Genomic DNA, 18,284 nt, shown 5'->3' with positions numbered 1-18,284 from the left:
TCCACTGACCACTGAATATCGACGGTGAAACTACCAAACCACGTATCTCGGTTTGCGACGTCGCAGACTTCCTGTCATACTTCATTTTTTAAATGAAAAACTAGCTACTTAACGTCTAGTCTTGAAAATTTCTGTGATTTTTCCTCTTCGTGCGGAGAAAATTCTGTGAAAATTTCAAGGAATGATATTAATTTGGTCTACTTCAAAAAAATAAAATGTGAGTGGAGATTTTTAAACACCGCAAACGAGATACGTGGTTTGGTAGTTTCACCGTCGATATGTATCTGTACGTACTGTAACTTGGCACTTGCGGGCAGGTACTTACGATACGCTGTCAACTACTGTTCACTCCCCGATAAATGGAATTGATCGCATGCATTATGCAGGTATGTAAAAATTGTTCGGCAAAATAAAGTATCTTTTAACAGATATGAATTTACAATGATATTAGCTTTTCAAACGTTGTGGAGTCTCTCCTGTCTGTGATAATAGCAGCAGGCAATGATGAAAAATTAAATTATTCTTTTCATACTCGTAATTTTAAATCGATCGGAGTTCGGTAATTTAGTGAAAAGTGATCTTAAATCCAGAAATTTATATCCAGTTTCTGTTACATGATCGATATCTCTAACGATTTCAGAATGAGGAATCATTTTAATACTGGATTATACAGTAACTGGATTCACTATTGTGTAAGAGAAATCGACCTTTTTGGCTACACTTAAGGAGGGAATATCTGCTATTGATTTTTTAATGCAGGCAGATGATCTAGTAATATGGACTGTTTTGGTGGCCGCATCATTCGATACAATGACTTTCATTATGCCGCTATCTTAAAAAGCTCGGAAAAACAATAGATAATAGAACACCCTGGTGAAAATTGGCAGTAGAATCTGTGTTCCAAAATACCATAGACCTACAGCCGGCTGTAAGATTTCCAATAGCTTCTATAGCCGGCTACACAATTTCTTATAGCCTTTTATAGCCGATGGCGATTAAGCAACAGCCAGGCGATAAAGTGTATGCTAAACGTTACTAATTACGGATGCTAGGACTTAGTGAGTTTTTGGAATACTGCTCTCTTTTTGGGCCGTAGTATCTTGATTTATTTTGCGAGGAAAGCTCCGTACTTTTGATGGATGCCTGCGTCTGTCATTCCTAATATATCAGAGCGCCTACAGTTTCGTATGATACTGTGCAATACCTCTGGTGTGAAATAGTTGCTTCAAGCGCCGTGGCAGGCGGGCAGCCAGCGCGAAACACGCATTGGCGCCTACAAACCTAACAGGGATACTTCACGCGTTGCGCAATGCGTGAAGTATCCCTGTTAGGTTTGTAGGCGCCAGTGCGTCGCCGCTCCGCTTTGTGTTAGGCTCTAATATTTAATCTGGCGGAGTCAGCGTTTTTCAACTCATGATTTTGAAATGTTTGCACATCCTGTATGGATTATTCTCATTTTAATTGATGAAAAAAAATATGTATTAAAGGAAAATATAATGTGTGTTTTGTAAATATTAAGGTGGTTCCGTATCAAACTTAATGATTCCCAAAGCACACGAATTTCTACACAATTCCTTATAGCCTTTTATAATCGATGGCGAAAAAGCAACAGCCAGGCGATAAAGTGTAAAGCCTGGCGATAAGAACTATAGCCCGGCTGCATAATTTTTTATCACTTCGTATAGCCCGGCCGTGTGATTTTCTCCGCATTCTACAGCCAGCTATATGATTTTCTGTAGCCTTCTTTAGCCGGCAATAAGAATTCCTATGGTATTTTGAAACGTAGCTCTTATCGCCAATTTTTACCAGGGCAGCATTATGCATCGAATAGGGAATGATTTATAGTCACTAAATCAGTTTGTTGGGGCCAGCAATCACCAACCAATCAAGCTCCTGCATCCGACAGCAGAAATTTGTCTAGGCTGTGTGATGAACATCGTCAAAGCACAGCAAAGAAAAAAAATACGGTGTTTTTTACTTATGACCAAAATGGCAGTTTCCTTTGTATATGGTGCGTTTCTTAATTTTGCACGTTCAGATCTCATTGGATCTTCGCCAATGGGCCTGTTGCAAACTTTTGCTAGAGCAAAAATAAGAGTTGTTTCTTATAGATAATGCCTCAAAAATCACGATGAGCGCATCGGCAAAGTCTGAAATGCACTCATAACTTCACAGTCTGCGTAAGAAATTTGCGGTTTTTTGAGCTTCCCGCTTCAAAAGCGATACTACGGCTTAGGTGAACATTTTGTAAGAGGAGTCGTTCCATCGTCGGCAATACTCATCATGGCCGACGCCAATCCGCCAAAACACGTGTGATGGGACGAGATAATACCTGAACTGGATTAGACCAGATAACAATCGGCGTGTTTACGTTCATATTTTCCTCGCCCGCCTTAATTGACCTTGAACTCTCCTCGAATTACGCGCGGAACTGCGCGCAAGTGTCGGCCATGATGAATATCGCCGACGATGGAGCGACTCCTCTAACAAAATGTTCACCTGTGCCGTAGTATCGTTTTTGAAGCGGGAAGCTTAAAAAAACGCAAATTTCTTACGCAGATTGTGAAGTTATGAGTGCATTTCGGACTTTGCCGATGCGCTCATCGTGATTTTTGAGGCATTATCTATAAGAAACAACTCTTATTTTTGCTCTAGCAAAAGTTTGCAACAGGCCCATTCAGCTCATTAACGTACTCAGTAAAACAGCTAGCCGTATGTTGGATTTTCACTGTCAAGATATGATTGATGCACTACCGTCAGGAAGTTCGTTGAACCGGAGTTAGGTTTATACTGCCGTGCTGAGGAAGAGCGCCGTATAAACATTTGAGGGTTGCCATAGTTCTCTTGATTTTTGACGACATTCATGCACATTATTCTTTGACATTTTCAGATATCTTAAATTAAATTGCGTACTAAACTGTTTGAAAATTTTAGGAACAAATATTCACAATTTTCCCAGTAAATTCGGTTTTCATCGAAGGAAACTTGGCAACGTCTGAAAGCTAATACGGCGCGGCGTTCTTCCTTAGCACGGCAGTATAGCAGTAAATAATTTGACCATTAATTAGTCTAATGATCAGAAGTGTTCGACGAGAAGACGATGAAGGTTGAGGAGAACTCGTAAAATAATGCGCAGTCAAATTTTTATATTACGCCTTCATTTTGTGGGGTAGATTACAAGATAAATGTCCTATGCGCAACACTGATATTTAGAAATCATACCGTCAGTGGCAGAGATCTTCATTCAATAAAACGGGGAAACGTACCTATTTCAAAATAACATTCAAAAGCACACTTCGGCGATGCGAATTTTTTTGTTCGCGAACTGGCCAATGTTCTTGCCCAGCCTGCGCACTCGTAAGCCGGTCCGCGGACTTGCTGGTCGAAATGTTAAAATCACGCCAACTTAACGTCGTTAATTTTAAATGTGATCTTTACATTAATGTATACATGTACATTGCGAATGTCCCTCACCCACAGATTTCTGACGAATATTTTGCGAGATCTTTCTCTTAAACTTAAAAGTATGTAAATAAAAATTTAGGCAATTCATGATTTACAAGTTATGGAAACAACTAATACAATCTTATTTTAAAATTTATCTTCGCAGTTTTTAACAAAAATATTCGAGCTTTTTTCATTTTCATTTCCTTGGTTAACGTTTTGCATATTTAATAACTGAGGGCGCCTCCGCTCCGCTTTACAATTAAAAGACCACACATAGGGTTGATTGTAGCGCCTTGATGCAATTATTCGTGTTCCACGGATGTGCGTGTTGCATATTCCAAAATTGAAGGCGCTTCGGGTTTTCCCAGTGGCTTTCTCCGCTTCGTTTCCGTAATTTTCCGCCGCTAAAATTTCACCACCACAGGCCGCACCCCATGGAGTCTCCCCCCATATCCGCCCCGAACCTGTTCACAACTTCGCGAGCACCCCTGTAACCACCTTTCCCCTCTGTTTCAGCCTGTAACCACCTTTTCCTTTCTGTTTCAGCCTGTAGCTGCATCGACGCAACACCTCCAATTAGCTGTCGTTTACGTGCCAGAAGGTGGTTGCGTAGCTCGTCGTCTCCATCGCGGGCATGCGCACGTCGGCGTCCGATGCACGCTGAGCCGCTGGAATCTGGAACGAAGCTGAGGTGAGTAAAACAGGAGGCTTTTTCTGCACCGGCCCTTGCCTTACTCCGACCGGGCGCCAGGCGGCGGGGACCGCAGCATGCATTGACCGCGGAGCCCGGGGAGTCGGTCTGTCGTCGGCCGGTCGGTGAGCGATCCGACCGTCCAACCCACAGCCACAACCGGACCAGTGGCGTGGCGTGAATTGCGATGTATCGATTGTTCTGACATTTAAACCTATGATAAAGAATCGATCAGTAAGGTGTTCGCTGCAAACACCCTAATAATCGATCCTTTTCCATAGCAGTATGGCGTGGCGTGAACAATCGATTATCGATACTTCCCCATTTGAAGCTATTAGTAAAGAATCGATTATTAAGGTGTTTGTCACGAACACCCTGTTTATCGATTATTTTCCATAGGTTTAAATGGCAGATTAATCGATATATAGCAAAGCACGCCGCGCCACTGATCCATAGGTTTAAATGGCAGATCAATCGATGTATCGCCAAGCACGCCACGCCACTGAATTGGACCGGTAACCGACCCCCGAGGCGACCCGCGTCGTCGTGGTAAGCGTGAGTGTAGAGCTTTTGAGCGGAGCTTTACTGCCGTGCTAAGGAAAAACGCTGTATGAACTTAGAGGCGTTGCCAAATTTCCTTGTGTAAATCACGAATTTTCGGGGAAATTTGTGAATACTTTTCTTCTACTTTTTCAGATGATTTTGTTCGCAATTTCACCTGAAGTTCCTGATATTTTTAAGGACAAATATTCATAGCTTTCCTCAGAAGTAAACATTTTATCGAGGGAAATTTGGCAACTCTCGAATTTTCATACGGCGTTCTTCCTTAGTATGGCAGTTCAAGACGTATGTTCAGCCTCTGAGACTCGTAGTGAGAAATTCCGCGTAGGGGACGCCACCAAGAATGGCAAAATTTCACAAAATTTCTCTAGGAATATTTCCAGAAATTTTAAGTTTAATAATCTCATTTTAGATTTTAAAAAATTTACAATTGAAAATTAGATGCCGAAAATCGAGGTTTCTTGCATTTAAGTGCGGCTTTCAAACCTAGCACCTCAAAAATACTTTTAAAAAGTGTCATGATTTTCATAAGTTTCTCAAGTCTGTGGAATTTCTGGAATTTTTTCGCCGAAATTTCCCAAGTTTCATCTCTCGCATACGTTTTATGCCACCCCATGGCGCCCATGAGCGGATCCAGACAATTCCAAAGGGGGGGGGGGGCTCCCCAGAAAATTTTCGAGATTTTAAGGCATCTAAGCAGTTTAAGACAATTTCAGTATGATCAATCACCAAAATATAAGCGTCCTTCCTCCTTCCTTCATTTTTTCTCCGTCCTCTCCTTCTTTTCTTTCCTTTTATTCGAGCGAGAGGGGGGGGGGATACGCCCTTTACGCCCCCCCCCCCGGATCTGCCTATGCTGGCGCCACCGCTGTGTTCCGGATTTATGGTTTACGCCAATAGAGCCATACAGCTCACCATAAGACCTTTAGCCAAGTGAAAATTCAAAGTTTAAGTCCAATTTTGACATCGGAAAATCTAAAGCCCAGAAAATATAAATACCAATTTCAAAGTGTTATCTCAGTACCTGTACCTACAGTATGAAGGCAGGAGGCTGTTTTGTCAAATCGATTTTTCAAAAAAGACGATCAACTGGTTTTTAGAGTGAGAGTTTCCGTGGAAGTTTTGGAAAGCATTGCGAAGATCTGAGAACCAGGGCGTCGTCGTCACATATTTTCAACAAATGAGATTAGTATCGTTGTATTTGACATTTGATTCTAGACTTCGGCATTTTTCCGCGTAAATAAATTAAATTAAAGAGACTCATATCATAAAAAGTTGTGGTGAATATTATTCCACTTCCCAGAATGCAGTTTACCCATGCATTATCCGTAGGCAAGGACATAATACCGATTGTAAGATTTTATCCTATCAATTTTCATTTTTTAATAATATTTTTTATCCTGCAAAATTTTTCTCTCTATTCTTCCTCTATAATATAAAATCATGAGAGTAACGCGTAACGCATAACGCCCGAGACGCGAAGCGCGACGCGGAAGGTCGGACCGCGAATAGTGGGGGTTCCAGCAAGTTGGCAACACTGTTAGGTAATCCTCAATTTAAATCCATCGAACGTATCGATTATAGGCGAGACAGGCCGTCTCGCCTATAATCGATTGTTTTACACACATTCAAATGGAGGAGAAACAGGGTTGCCAACTTTCGGGAATTTCCACTGGCCGCGAAGCAGTCAGGGTGCGTACCCCTTAATTTCCTTGATATTCACGAAATATTCTGTATCGTCCGGAATCAAGAACTTCGTTAAGGTAAGGATGAATGAGAATGAAGGAAGTATGATGGAAAGGGAAAAACTATATGAGCACTGAAACAGTCTCAATCTGATCCTACCACAAAGTCTGTAGATACAAGTCCCATTCTGTCGTATAGGAAGAACGCCGTATGAGCATTCGAGAGCTGCCAAATTTCCTTCGATAAAATGTTCATTTTTGAGGCAAGTTATGAATATTTTTCCTTGAAATTTTCAGGAACTTTAGGTGCAATTGCGAACAAAACTATATGAAAAATTGGAAGAAAAATATCCATATGTTTACCAGGAAATTCGTGTTTTATCCATGGATAGTTCGCAACGTCTGAAGGCTCATACGGCGTTTTTCCTTAGCATGGCAGCATTTACATCATCAGCTAAATTTAAGTTTTGCCCTTTTTTTAGGGAGTAGTGCGACTCAAATCAACCTCATGCTTTCCTCAACTGGGCCCAGATCGATAGTACCAATGACTGCCTGGATCGTTACAGCTGGGAAACTGAAAAGTGCAATAGTGACAATCATTGATCCATTCATTTTCAACGGAGGCTTTAACGCGAAAGAAGGAAAGTAAGCGCATCGCGGAAACGGAATCTAGCATACGTATCATATGGATTACATTTTGCAATAAGGGACCACTATTTCTGGCCCATTTTAGAAACAACATATATGCCATTGGTTTCCCTATGCAGATATTCGCTTTTATGGGAGAGCCAGAGATAGTGGCTCCTTATTGCAAAATGCAATCCATATCATACTCTACAATATAAAATCATAAGGTAACGCGTAACGCATAATGCCTGAGGCGCGAAGCGGTCAGGAGGCGTACCCGTTTGTACCCCTTACCCCCCCCCCCCCCCCCCCCGGGATTGATTGTTGAAATTGATAGACAAAGCGATAGACAAAGAAGACATAGGGAGCATGAAACGATATTATTGGTTGAAATGGTTGGTACTTACAGACTAAGGGAGAAAATGATCAACTAACTTTAGGGTCTCTCGTGGGTTGCTGTTTGTTAGTATATTACCTACCTCCTTTTCCCATTAGAACCACCCTTCTCCACCAACAGGCGCCCTCCACATCCCTTTCGTCTTCTTCGTCTATAATTTTGTCTATCAATTTCAACAATCAGCCTGCTGGTATGATTAATTTATGAAGAGAATACAACAGGCGTTTAAAGAGTCCTCGCAGCTTCGTTCCGACCTTAACATTTTAGCGGCATAAAATTATCTCCAGTTGCAGCAGAGTGAAATCACGTCGAAAAATTTAAGTGTGGTCAGAAAAATTGTTAGTGTAATTTTGAGCTCGTTCAGGGAGTTGATTAATGACTATTAGATGTACACTTCGGAAGTGCGTCAGAATTCTTGGAGTATCGAAAGAGTAATGGAGACGCTAACATTTAAAACATGTTTGCGATCAGACGAGGACCCCAGTATATTGCCCCGCCGGTAATAAAATACTCTGTCCATCGGGCCTAAGACATTAGGTTGTGTTAAGATTAATACATCGGGATGGGTCTCCTTCAGAGAATATTATTTGGGTGCGCGCGGACACATTTTTGAAAAATCAGGTTTTTGGGGATGGATGTATACATTCGAATGTTTTTGGAAAAACTAGATTATTTTGCCCAGTGCGGCAACTTCCCAATATCTGTCTGAACATTCGTTCTAGCCGACGAAGCGCGAACGACCTTAGTTTGGCGTGTTTAAAATTTTGACTGTTCCGGAGCTAACCTTCGGCGAGGCATCAGGAGCGTGGCTTATAGCTGTGGGTCAACTTCCTTGCAGAGGTCGCAGTACGATGGAAAAAATGTCCGATTCGAAATTTGACCCACATTGCATGTCGATTGCCGATTGAACTTGCGGTAAAAAGCATCTTATCGAGAGTGCTTTGTTTCCCCATCCCGAAAACAACACTGAAATTGTAGCAAGCCAAAGGTAGCGGCTACATCTCAGTTGTCGAATTGCCTTTAATGGAAATGGCGGTATTTTCGTCATTCGAATTTTTCGATAAATTTTTAAATATTTTCCCTCTAATTTTTTAGAGAAATTGATGCGCAACTCAATCTAAATTATCTAAAAAATTAAAAAAGAATAATCACGATGGTTCTTCAATATCAGTATTTTAGCAGGGGGAATTTGGCAACATTCGAATGTTAGGACGGCATGTTTCATAGCGCGGTAGGATAGTGCTAGGTAGTGGCGATTCTGAAAGTTGGCAACACTGTTTTTCCTCCATTTAAATCCTCTAAAAATATCGATATTAGGTGCGAGGCAAGGTGCCTCACTAAGGATCGATCGTTTTACATACATTTAAATGGGGGGGGGGGCAGTGTTGCCAACTTTCGAGAATTACTATACCCAACGTTCTTTTCTATGTCTATTCAACTCATTGACTTCGGAGGGGGGGGGGGGCGGCACTTTTGTCAATTGAGCAGATGTGAATTCACCCCTCAAGCGCTCGCAAGTTCTTCCCATCTCTGAAACTGACACTGAGTCCGATGTCCAATTGTCTCTGCGCTACAGTCTAAGATTCGCCTTCAAGCATGCCGGATACCATTGGCATGACATGAGCGCTAATAAACAGGGAAATTGCATCGAAGGAACTTCTATGGGAACGATCAATCAAGACTCCTGAGTCCGAGTCCGCCATAGTCCCGAGCGAATTGGATGAGCGGGTGAAAATGCCTCTAAATAAATGCTAAGGTCATGAGTGTCAAAAGGGGAAAAGAAAGGGGAAAAAATATACACTGTGCGTGTTTTCCTTATACTCTTTCATTTTTTCTGGTTGTTACACACAGTTATTTTCTCTCAAATTCAATGAAAATTTACGATGAGAAACCTGTGGAACTATGAAGGACAAGCTCGAGGCTCTCTGAGAATACTCAGAGCGACACAAAAAATTTCTTTCGCATGAATTGCATTTTTGCAGTCGACGTGTGCGTCTTTTTCCTTGTCTTCTCATGAAAAATTCAAAGCAAATAATCGGATCGAATTTTTTAGACGGGGATTAACACATCGCAGTGAAGCAAAATTTTCTTATGTAGATAGCTTTCACGAGGAAAACTAATCATTTAAATCTTTCGAAAATTTCTGTCTCTTTTCCCCCTGCCTCCTCGTTTCTTTCTCTTTCCACTTTCCTCTAGTTTTTCCCTTTCCCTCCTCTTCAATAAAAAATATTCTATATAAGGGAGGGGACTAGGCCCCTTTTGTTTAACCATTCGAACACTTTTAACTCTTCAAGGCCGTCCCTAAACTACGTAACGCTATGTTAGCGGTTTTTGACACACATACGTGTACACACCCCACTCCCGTGTAACGCTCCATATAAAGCTGTGCTAGGGACCTCCCCCCCCCCCCCCCCCAAGAAAATTACGAAACTCTTGCCCAGTCCCCATCCCCCATTTCCATGAACAAAAAAAATAATCTAAATATCACTTCACACTTACCGAAAGGATTGGGATTAGTGAGAAAAAGTGAAAGTATTGCATAGAATATTTTCGAGATTCTTTAGAACTTCTATAGAAGACCAACGAAAATTTCTGCAGAGACTCGAAAAAAATCACTGCAACTAGTTACGTAACGCTTCACTCTACACCTCCACCCCCCTATAACGCCGAATAACGCTGGGAGAGACCCCCACCCCCTTTTGGAGCGGTACGTAATTTGAACCGATTATTTTCCAAATCACGTAAGCGCTGAAGTTGCGAATGCGTGAAAATAATAGAAAAACCGTTTTATTCGCTTTGTTGACAATCTTCAAATTCCAAAAAATGGAGGGCTTTTTTGAAATTAGACATGACTGATTAAACCAGAGAAAACGAAGAAAAAACAACCTCAAATAGAGATTGGCGCCTACGTGATTAGGAAAAAATCGGTGGATTCGAAGACGGCCCCCGCGGGCCGATTATTAACATTTACAGACAGAGCTATAGACAAAGAAGACCAGGGCCGGATTAAGGGGGTGGCCACATGGGCCGCGGCCCATGGCGGCAAATATAAGGGGCGGCAAAAATTTGCAGTTTTTTAAAGTGTAGGTATAAAAAAAAATCGGATTTATAAAAACAAAATTACAAACGAGAAAAGGCGACAAAATCTCTCATTTCCTGAGAGTAAAGTAATTTCTAATTTTGTCGTCTCTTAGTGATACAAAAGGCAGCACCTCCAATAAGTCGAGTTAAGAGAGAGACCAAACATGCAATTTGGCCTGGAACGGCGCGACTTAGAGAGAAATGATAACGAGGACTTGAGATGAAAAGGAGAAGCCGTCGGCGCGGCGATCGGCATATAACACATATTAGCGCCTACAAGACTGCACCAATACTTCACGCATTGCATCAAATACAGTGCGGTCATAGCGGTCAGCGTGAAACGCATAGCGCCTACAAGACTGCGTGAATACTTCACGCGTTGCGTCCAACACAGTGCGTTCAGCAGCGGTCGGCGTGAAACACATAGCGCCTACAAGACTGTCGGAATACTTCACGCATTGCGCCAAACACGGTGCGGTCTGCGCGGCGCGGCGGCGGAAGTGAAAAGCATTGATCCACATTTCTGTTTGTTCTTTCATAATTTTTTCGTTCATTTCTTATGAATGGAAGGCCTTGTCCACACAGAAATATAGGTTTACGAAACTTAACTTTCGCGCAAAGTTCCGTGAACTTTTGCTAGTAGTGTTGACAGGGCTTTCCCAAAAAATGTGTTCAACACGAGTAAATGCGTCTTTTGCACCCCTCTCTCGCTGACATGTTCATTTGATGGTTTCTATCGAGTTTCAAAACGAATGAGAAGGGGGCGGCAAAATACAGGCGGCCCATGGGCGGCAAGTAGGTGAATCCGGCCATGAAGAAGACATAAGGAGTGTAGAGCGATCCTATTGGTTGACATGGGTGGTTTTTATAGACTAAGGGGGTGAATGATGGACTGACTATCGGGTGTTTCGTGGGTTGCCGTTATTAGGTCTATTACCTACGTGTACTTTGTCCATTGCAACCACCCGCTCCGCTGCCACCAACACGATCCCTCGATATCCTTTTTGTCCTCTTTGTCCATTGCTCCGTCTATCAATTGGACGTACCTCTGTCAAACAGAACTAAGCGCCAATTTGAGTTCTTTAAAAGGAAATTAGAATGTCGGATAGCGCGTTCTGTCAAACGAAACTTAGCGCCATGGAAAAGCATTGCGAGTATAGGACGGAATAATAAGCCGGATTCCCGATTCTGCCGCCAATCCAAGCCCCCCTCTACTTTCCTCCCCCTATGGCGCTTAGGTCCGTTTGACAGAAATACGTCCAATTTCACACGGAGTAAAAAACTTCGTGCGTGGGAACCGAAGTTTAGGTCATATGGATCTCTGAAGTTTTCGGTTTGAGCATCTGAACGCTTAAGGTCTAGCTGCCGAAGTTCAGGTCTGACATCTGAAACTTCAGTTCTTACATCTGAAGTACTTCAGATGTGAGAACCGAAGTTTTTCGGATGTGAAAACCGAAGTACTTCAGATGTAAGAACTGAAGTTTCAGATGTGTGATCCGAACCTCGACAGCTAGACCTTTAGTGTTCAGATGCTCAATCTGAAAACTTCAGAGATCCATATGACCTAAACTTCGGGTCCCACGCACGAAGTTTTTTTCTCCGTTCAATGATCAGCCCCAGGGCCAAAAATTTCGGCTATTGCTAGTTTGGTAATGTTTTAAGGCTTTCTCTCCCTGCTGGCAGGTCGTGTGGGGAGTCCTGCTGACATGAAAACGGAGACCCTGAGCCTGGCGACGGAGGACACGCACGACTATCCGGACAGCCACAGTCGCACCGACTCGGACTCGAGCCGCCATGAGCTGCTAGACGCCCACGCACACATCGTCCAGCTGCCGCCCCTCCCGGGCGCCCCCGCCCCCGCGGAGCTCGCCTCCGTCCACGTCGTCCAGCCGGACCTCGTCACCTCCTCCGCCGAGCCCAAAGCCAACCCCAACCCCGAGCCGACCCTCCTCGAGGTCTGCGTCGCTCCGCCGCGGGATCCCCGCCAAGAGGATTACCCGCTCCCCTCCGAGGACACCTCTACGGCCACGCTGGCCACCTCCAATTCCACAGGTACTTGTCAAATTCATAAGTTCAGCACCCCCCTTTTATCCCATCAGTACATAGAGGAAAAAAAGTGACGTAGGTCGGTACTACCTGGCCAGCGAAACCCGGAATTCGAAATATGAAAAACGGACCATAATGTCCGATTTTTTTTACTTAAATCAACTCATTATATAATTTCAAGCACTTTTATAGAATGACTTTTTCCCATAAATTACACCATTTCCAAGAAAATCGATGATAAACGTCGCTGTGCCGACCTAAAAAAATCAAAAAAATTCCAAGATGCCCGAAATGTACCTCCTTTTTTTTCTCTATGCCATCAGTGAAGCTCCGGGGGGCTTTGAAACCTTCAGCGGGCCGATTATTGAAATTTACAGACAACATGGAAAAAAAGCGTGGTACTACCTCAATTTGTTGGATGATATGGACATTTCTAATTAATTTTGGTAGTATCGCAACTCAAGCTGGGGTAGTGCCGCAACATTTGGGTTAGTAACCTAATTTATCGGGATACTACCACTATTATTCGGGGTATTACCACAATTAATTGGAAATGTCCATATCATCCAACAGTTGGGACTGAACCCCTATATCTCTTTTTTTCCGTGGAAGAATACATAGGGAGTATAGAGCGATCCTATTGGTTGACATGGATGGCAATCATAGACTAAGGGGGTGAATGATGGTCTCTCATGGGTTGCCATTAGTTAATCTATTACCTACGTCCTTTGTCTATATCAACCACCCGCTTCCACCAAGAGGATTCCTCCATATCCTTCTTGTCTTTTTTGTGTATGGCTTTGTCTATCAATTTCAATGATCAGCCCGCAGATTAGGTTCGGGGGTCGATTACCCTAGAGTACCTGTATACAGGAGAGATTGTCATCTCTCTGCCGCACTCTTGATTGGTTCATCAGTTTTAAGCCGTCATGGAGCTCCAAAGTTGGCCCAATGTGAACAAACCCGACCCAGAGGCACACGTATTCTCGGCTGAGAAATGAACGATAATCACACTCAAAGCTTAATTTCCGGGAAAAATATTCATCGTAGTTCGATCCGAACTCAATTCAGAAGTTGGATATAAAAAAATGTCTATCACACCCAAAATCACGTCTAGATCTTTGTGAACTTTTTCGCCATCTTGTTTGTTTCCATTGGGCCATACTAGGAGCGGAAGGGGGTGGGGTTTGTTTACATTGGTGCAATTTTGGGGCTCCATGATAGCCGACCAATCAGAGAGCGGCATACTTTTTTTGTAGTAAAAATACTGAGATGGCAAATACTCTCTCGTATATGGTACTCTAGATTACCCAAGAGGACCCACATTTCCGGGCCTCTACGTCAATTTAGTGACCTACCCTAGTGTGCTGTGTAACGAATGGTGAAAGTTGGCAAAACACGTATCTAGGCTTGCGACGTTGTAGATATTGAGCGTATCGTGCTGAGTCCCAAAACCTCAGCGAATTAATTTGCGTACGTCAAGTTGCGGCGGATGCTTTTGAAGGCAAAACGAATGGTCTCAATCCTTCGTATGGGCATTCCTCAAACCGTGTGTGGACACGCTCCTATAGTTTCAGACGCTAAGGCTAACTTCACCATATAGGAATTCTTCATTATATCGAATTGGATCAAAATTATAAGACATATAACCTCTTTCAATGACACTAATGAGGAAAAATCGATATATATATCGCTTTCCCGTGACGTATAACACTAATAATGTCTGCACGGAGCAGTGCAATCCTCGGAAGATCATCTTCACGGCGTTATACATGACTTTGAACAGCTTAAATCTAGTGAGCAACGCCCAGCAATAAGCTCAGGTGGGGGAGGGGGGAGACGGGGGGGGAGCAAGAGAGAGACTTTCTTATTTTCAATAAATTCTGAAGAATATTTTTGGAGTGATGGGTTCAGTTACCTTTCACTGATATGATTTTTACGTTGGATTCTAGTAAGATTGAAACAGTCGAGAATACGAGAGTCCGAGTCTAATGAACTTTTGGCCCGAGATTGGTAATTTTCTATCTAATATGGACAATTTACCGTTACTTTTTTAGACGTAAGAACACTTACACCCATTTAGGCATCTCTTAATCAAACTGTGTTCGTAGAAATAGCTCCTAAAAATTTTCTGTCAGAAGTGGGATTCGAACCCACGCCCTCATAGAGGACCAGAACGCTCGCATCTGTTGGAAACAGACAAGACAGGGTCTTGAGTCTGGCGCCTTAGACCGCTCGGCCATCCTGACATGTCAGTGCATCGACGATAATAGTGTTTCATGTCTACATTGTACGCGTAGAAATATCGGGTGTGAATTAATTAATTTTTAATTTTTTATCTATAAAATGCACATAATGAATACACCCGACTGCCGTGGATTTAATCTCAGGTTATCGGCGAGCAGTGCGTAGAGCACACTGCAGTGCGAGTTTTTCCTCCTTCCTCTGACCCCTCTCCTCTCTCTCTTCTTTGCATTTCAAATGCACTTTTTAATCCATTTCGGAGATATTGCGGAGGGTCAAAAAAGGTCTGAGCCCCACTTCATTTTTTTTTTTTTTTTTGTCTGATCTGTGTAGTAAAAAAGAATTTATGGAGAAGTAAACTATTGGATGAACATCTACAAACTGGCACATATCTATTACTTGCCACTGGATAAATCCGTGGTTTTGGACGAATAATCATATCAAAGAGTGTAATTAGGGGAGGGGCCGGGTGAGGGAATCCCTACCCAACCTTTTTGACCAACAAATATAGTAAATTCTAGGGTGTTTTTTTTTTTTTTGATTTTTTTGAAATTTTGCTACCGCCCCCCCCCCCCCCCCCCCACCGAATTTTGGGTTACTTAAATATGTTGATATTTCAAAAACGCAGTCATGTTGTCCATAAAAGTCTATATCGAAGAAGTGATGATTCAACAACGAATGTCAAAGTATGTGCTTATTTTTTGCAAAATAATCCACAAGATCCTAGATAGAGCTGAGAAATTAAACGTAGGCACATTATCTCAGATCAGATATCTACTTACGCCCAAGGGAAATGCGCCAAGTAGATCGATAGAGTCTCGATGCGAAATGTCACTGCAGAGATTGAGTCTGGGAACCCGTCTGAGTACTAGTCATGCTATCATGCATGAGTCAGAAGTAAATCGGTTTCCAGAGCCGACCTCTAGAGTATACGCTTGGAATTTATATCACGGGACGGGTCTCTCAGAGGTTCGTAGGACGAGGGAAGGAGAAAGATTGCGGAGGCAGAGGAGAAGGGAGTAAATACCATCATCATGGACTGTGCTGTATGTATGCACTGACGTACTGTAAAGTGCTTAACATACATTGTAAGTCACGCATCAAAACGAGCGCCTTCAATTACGCTCAACACTATTTGTCTTACAGCTAATCACCGCGTCACTTAAGCGTCAATAAGGCGTTACGCTGCCAGCTCAATCAATGCTATCCAAGGCGATAATTTTAGGAATTTTTCCTCCTGAGAAGGATTAATTTTTCACTTCATATTAGTCTTTGTGGGGGCGCGGCGCGAGGAAAATTATTTTTTCAAACAGGATAACTACACTGTGTTCTAAAACGACCATCATTCTCGTGCTCAATAATGAATCATAAATGAGTATTAGCAAGTGGGCTTTTAATGCAAGTGATAATACGCACAGTGAAAATTCGGAATGGTACTCTTAGACATCGTGTTTGAAGTTTTAAAATGCTTCAGTATTCGTACGACTGGCTTAATTTTGGATTTAAGATAACCATGAAAGGTTACGCCCCAGGAAAAAGAAACGCCAGACGCCCGCGTGTGGAATATTATCAGACCATTATAAAAAACAGATTTCCCTCTTATTTGAACAGTCCGGCGTTGCCGCTCTGTAACTGACTCTAACCAGTGTAAACTCCTTGTTGTATTTTATTTGCAGTAATAGTTTTAACCTCGGACAGCCGCACTGATCAATACCTGTTTCCAATTTTGTGGATAAACTTTAGTATTTGACTGATTTTATTGTTGCAAAAATAAAGCACGGAGCTACCAATAAAAATAAAAAAAGAGGGAAAAATTATTTTAGATTTTAATGAAGAAAAAATTGAGAGGTTTAGCTCCTTGTTATCTCAGGTAAAATATGCTATATGAACGCATGTGTCGATTTTTAACCTCACAATCTGCCGTTCAATCGTTCGAGAAAAAAGATAGGGAGAGAGGAGGTGGCGAGGGAAGAAAGGGGAAAGCGAGAAAGAGAAAAATATGTGAAATGATCTCAGAGAATTTTATTCGACTAAAACATGTTTCAAATAATGTATTCGGTCAGGAAAAAAAATACTGTATGGCCTAAACAAGTGGGTAAAAAATAAAATAAATAGAGGGGGAAAAATACCAAATGCCATCAAGGAAAATACGAAAAGAGAACCAAATAATTGAGCTCTGGTTTGCCTTCAAAAATTCACGATACCACCTTACTGTCAGAGAAGGAATCCATCGGTTTATCTTTGGATCATTATTTAAATTTGATACTTCCATAATAGATAAACTCGTGACTCGCTAATTAGTGAGTGTGACGTCAGACAAACACAGCACACCTGTAATTATGGATCCATAGAGCAATTCGTGAGTTTTCATTCTAATATGCAGTTGTGCATAGCCCAGATAAATCAAAGCAAGTTTTCACTTCGGCTGCGTCGTTTGGAATAGAAACCAATTTCTAGCTCACGGAAGCTATGTGTATTACTTTCGTACATACACCGTTGGTGATGAGGCTAAAAGGACGTATCTCGGATTATGACGTTGTAGATGCCCTAACCACTTTTGATTGTTTTACTAAGAAATGTTCACGTTTGTCTCGGGATCTCTTCAGATTTTTCCTCGTTTGTGAAGAATAATCTGTAATACTTTAAAAAGTTTCTGCTTGGTTCGTTTTTTTGTCTTATCGCTGGATTACTTGGTTTTTTTAATGTTTTTTCTTTAGGACTAAAATTTGAAGTTGCAATTTCCATGGATAATTTCTGAACATGCACAAAATGCCTACTAAAGCTCACTGAAAATAAATCAAAACTAGTATCCATTATCATCGTTATAGCAAAATTGAGTTGAATCGTAGTTTCATACCGCGCAGACAATCAGTTATCATTTAGTTCTAGGTATAAAATATCAAGCTTTTTGAGAACCGCGTTTTGTATTCAAATGTTTGGGTGATTAAAAAATGAAACCATCGAATTTCTCTTGCCAGAGAATCACAAAAGAGTATCTTTTCAACGCTTGTCGTGCAGGAGGAGTTTTATATTCTTTCCTGATAATCGATAGATATAGTCTACTTAAAATTCACCTTCAGTTTTTTAGGATAAGTTACAAAACGAGCCCCTATTACGTCTCTCGTGGTTGGCTGTGCCGCTCACGTAGCCTTTGAATCACCACTGCAAACAAGACAATCAAACGGAATCAACACAACATTAAAATAGAGCGAGGGAAAGGACGCGTTTTGATGACGGCGCAGAGATACAACTATTCGTGCTTGATGGATGTCCGTGTTGCGTCGGCAAAATTGAAGGCGCGATGGCGCGAGACATGAACTCGCAATTCTCCGCGCTGCACTGATGGTGAGGTGTCGCTTGGATTCGGGACAAAAGTTAAAAAACGAGGCCCGAATACGTTTCTCTTATCTTCGGCTGCATTGACACTCAAATTTTTTCTTCTTCCTTTTTCAATTTGATGTCTGATTCTTTTGTTAGGATACATTTGTCGACCTATATCTAAAGC

The 18,284-nt window shown here is 42.0% G+C and overlaps 1 protein-coding gene and 1 non-coding gene across 2 annotated transcripts in view; one reads left to right on the top strand and one right to left on the bottom strand.

The window, feature by feature from the left end:
• Aldh-III (Aldehyde dehydrogenase type III) overlaps positions 1 to 18,284 on the top strand; it is a gene marked incomplete in the record, with an annotated part of 60,574 nt that overhangs the window by 17,907 nt on the left and 24,383 nt on the right. The window contains 2 exon segments of the mRNA XM_072301222.1: positions 3,994 to 4,138; positions 12,173 to 12,541. Of these exon segments, the coding sequence (XP_072157323.1) occupies positions 12,196 to 12,541 (346 nt within the window).
• Positions 14,668 to 14,784, bottom strand: TRNAL-CAA (transfer RNA leucine (anticodon CAA)). The gene is made up of 2 exons: positions 14,747 to 14,784; positions 14,668 to 14,712 (listed from the first exon to the last, which is right to left on the bottom strand). It is a non-coding gene; the product is annotated as a tRNA-Leu (tRNA).

This window comes from Bemisia tabaci, chromosome 6 (assembly GCF_918797505.1).
Source record: "Bemisia tabaci chromosome 6, PGI_BMITA_v3".
Lineage (NCBI taxonomy): Eukaryota > Metazoa > Arthropoda > Insecta > Hemiptera > Aleyrodidae > Bemisia > Bemisia tabaci.
The sequence above is the reverse complement of the archived record's forward strand: the minus strand, read 5'-3'. Positions and strand labels throughout refer to the sequence as shown.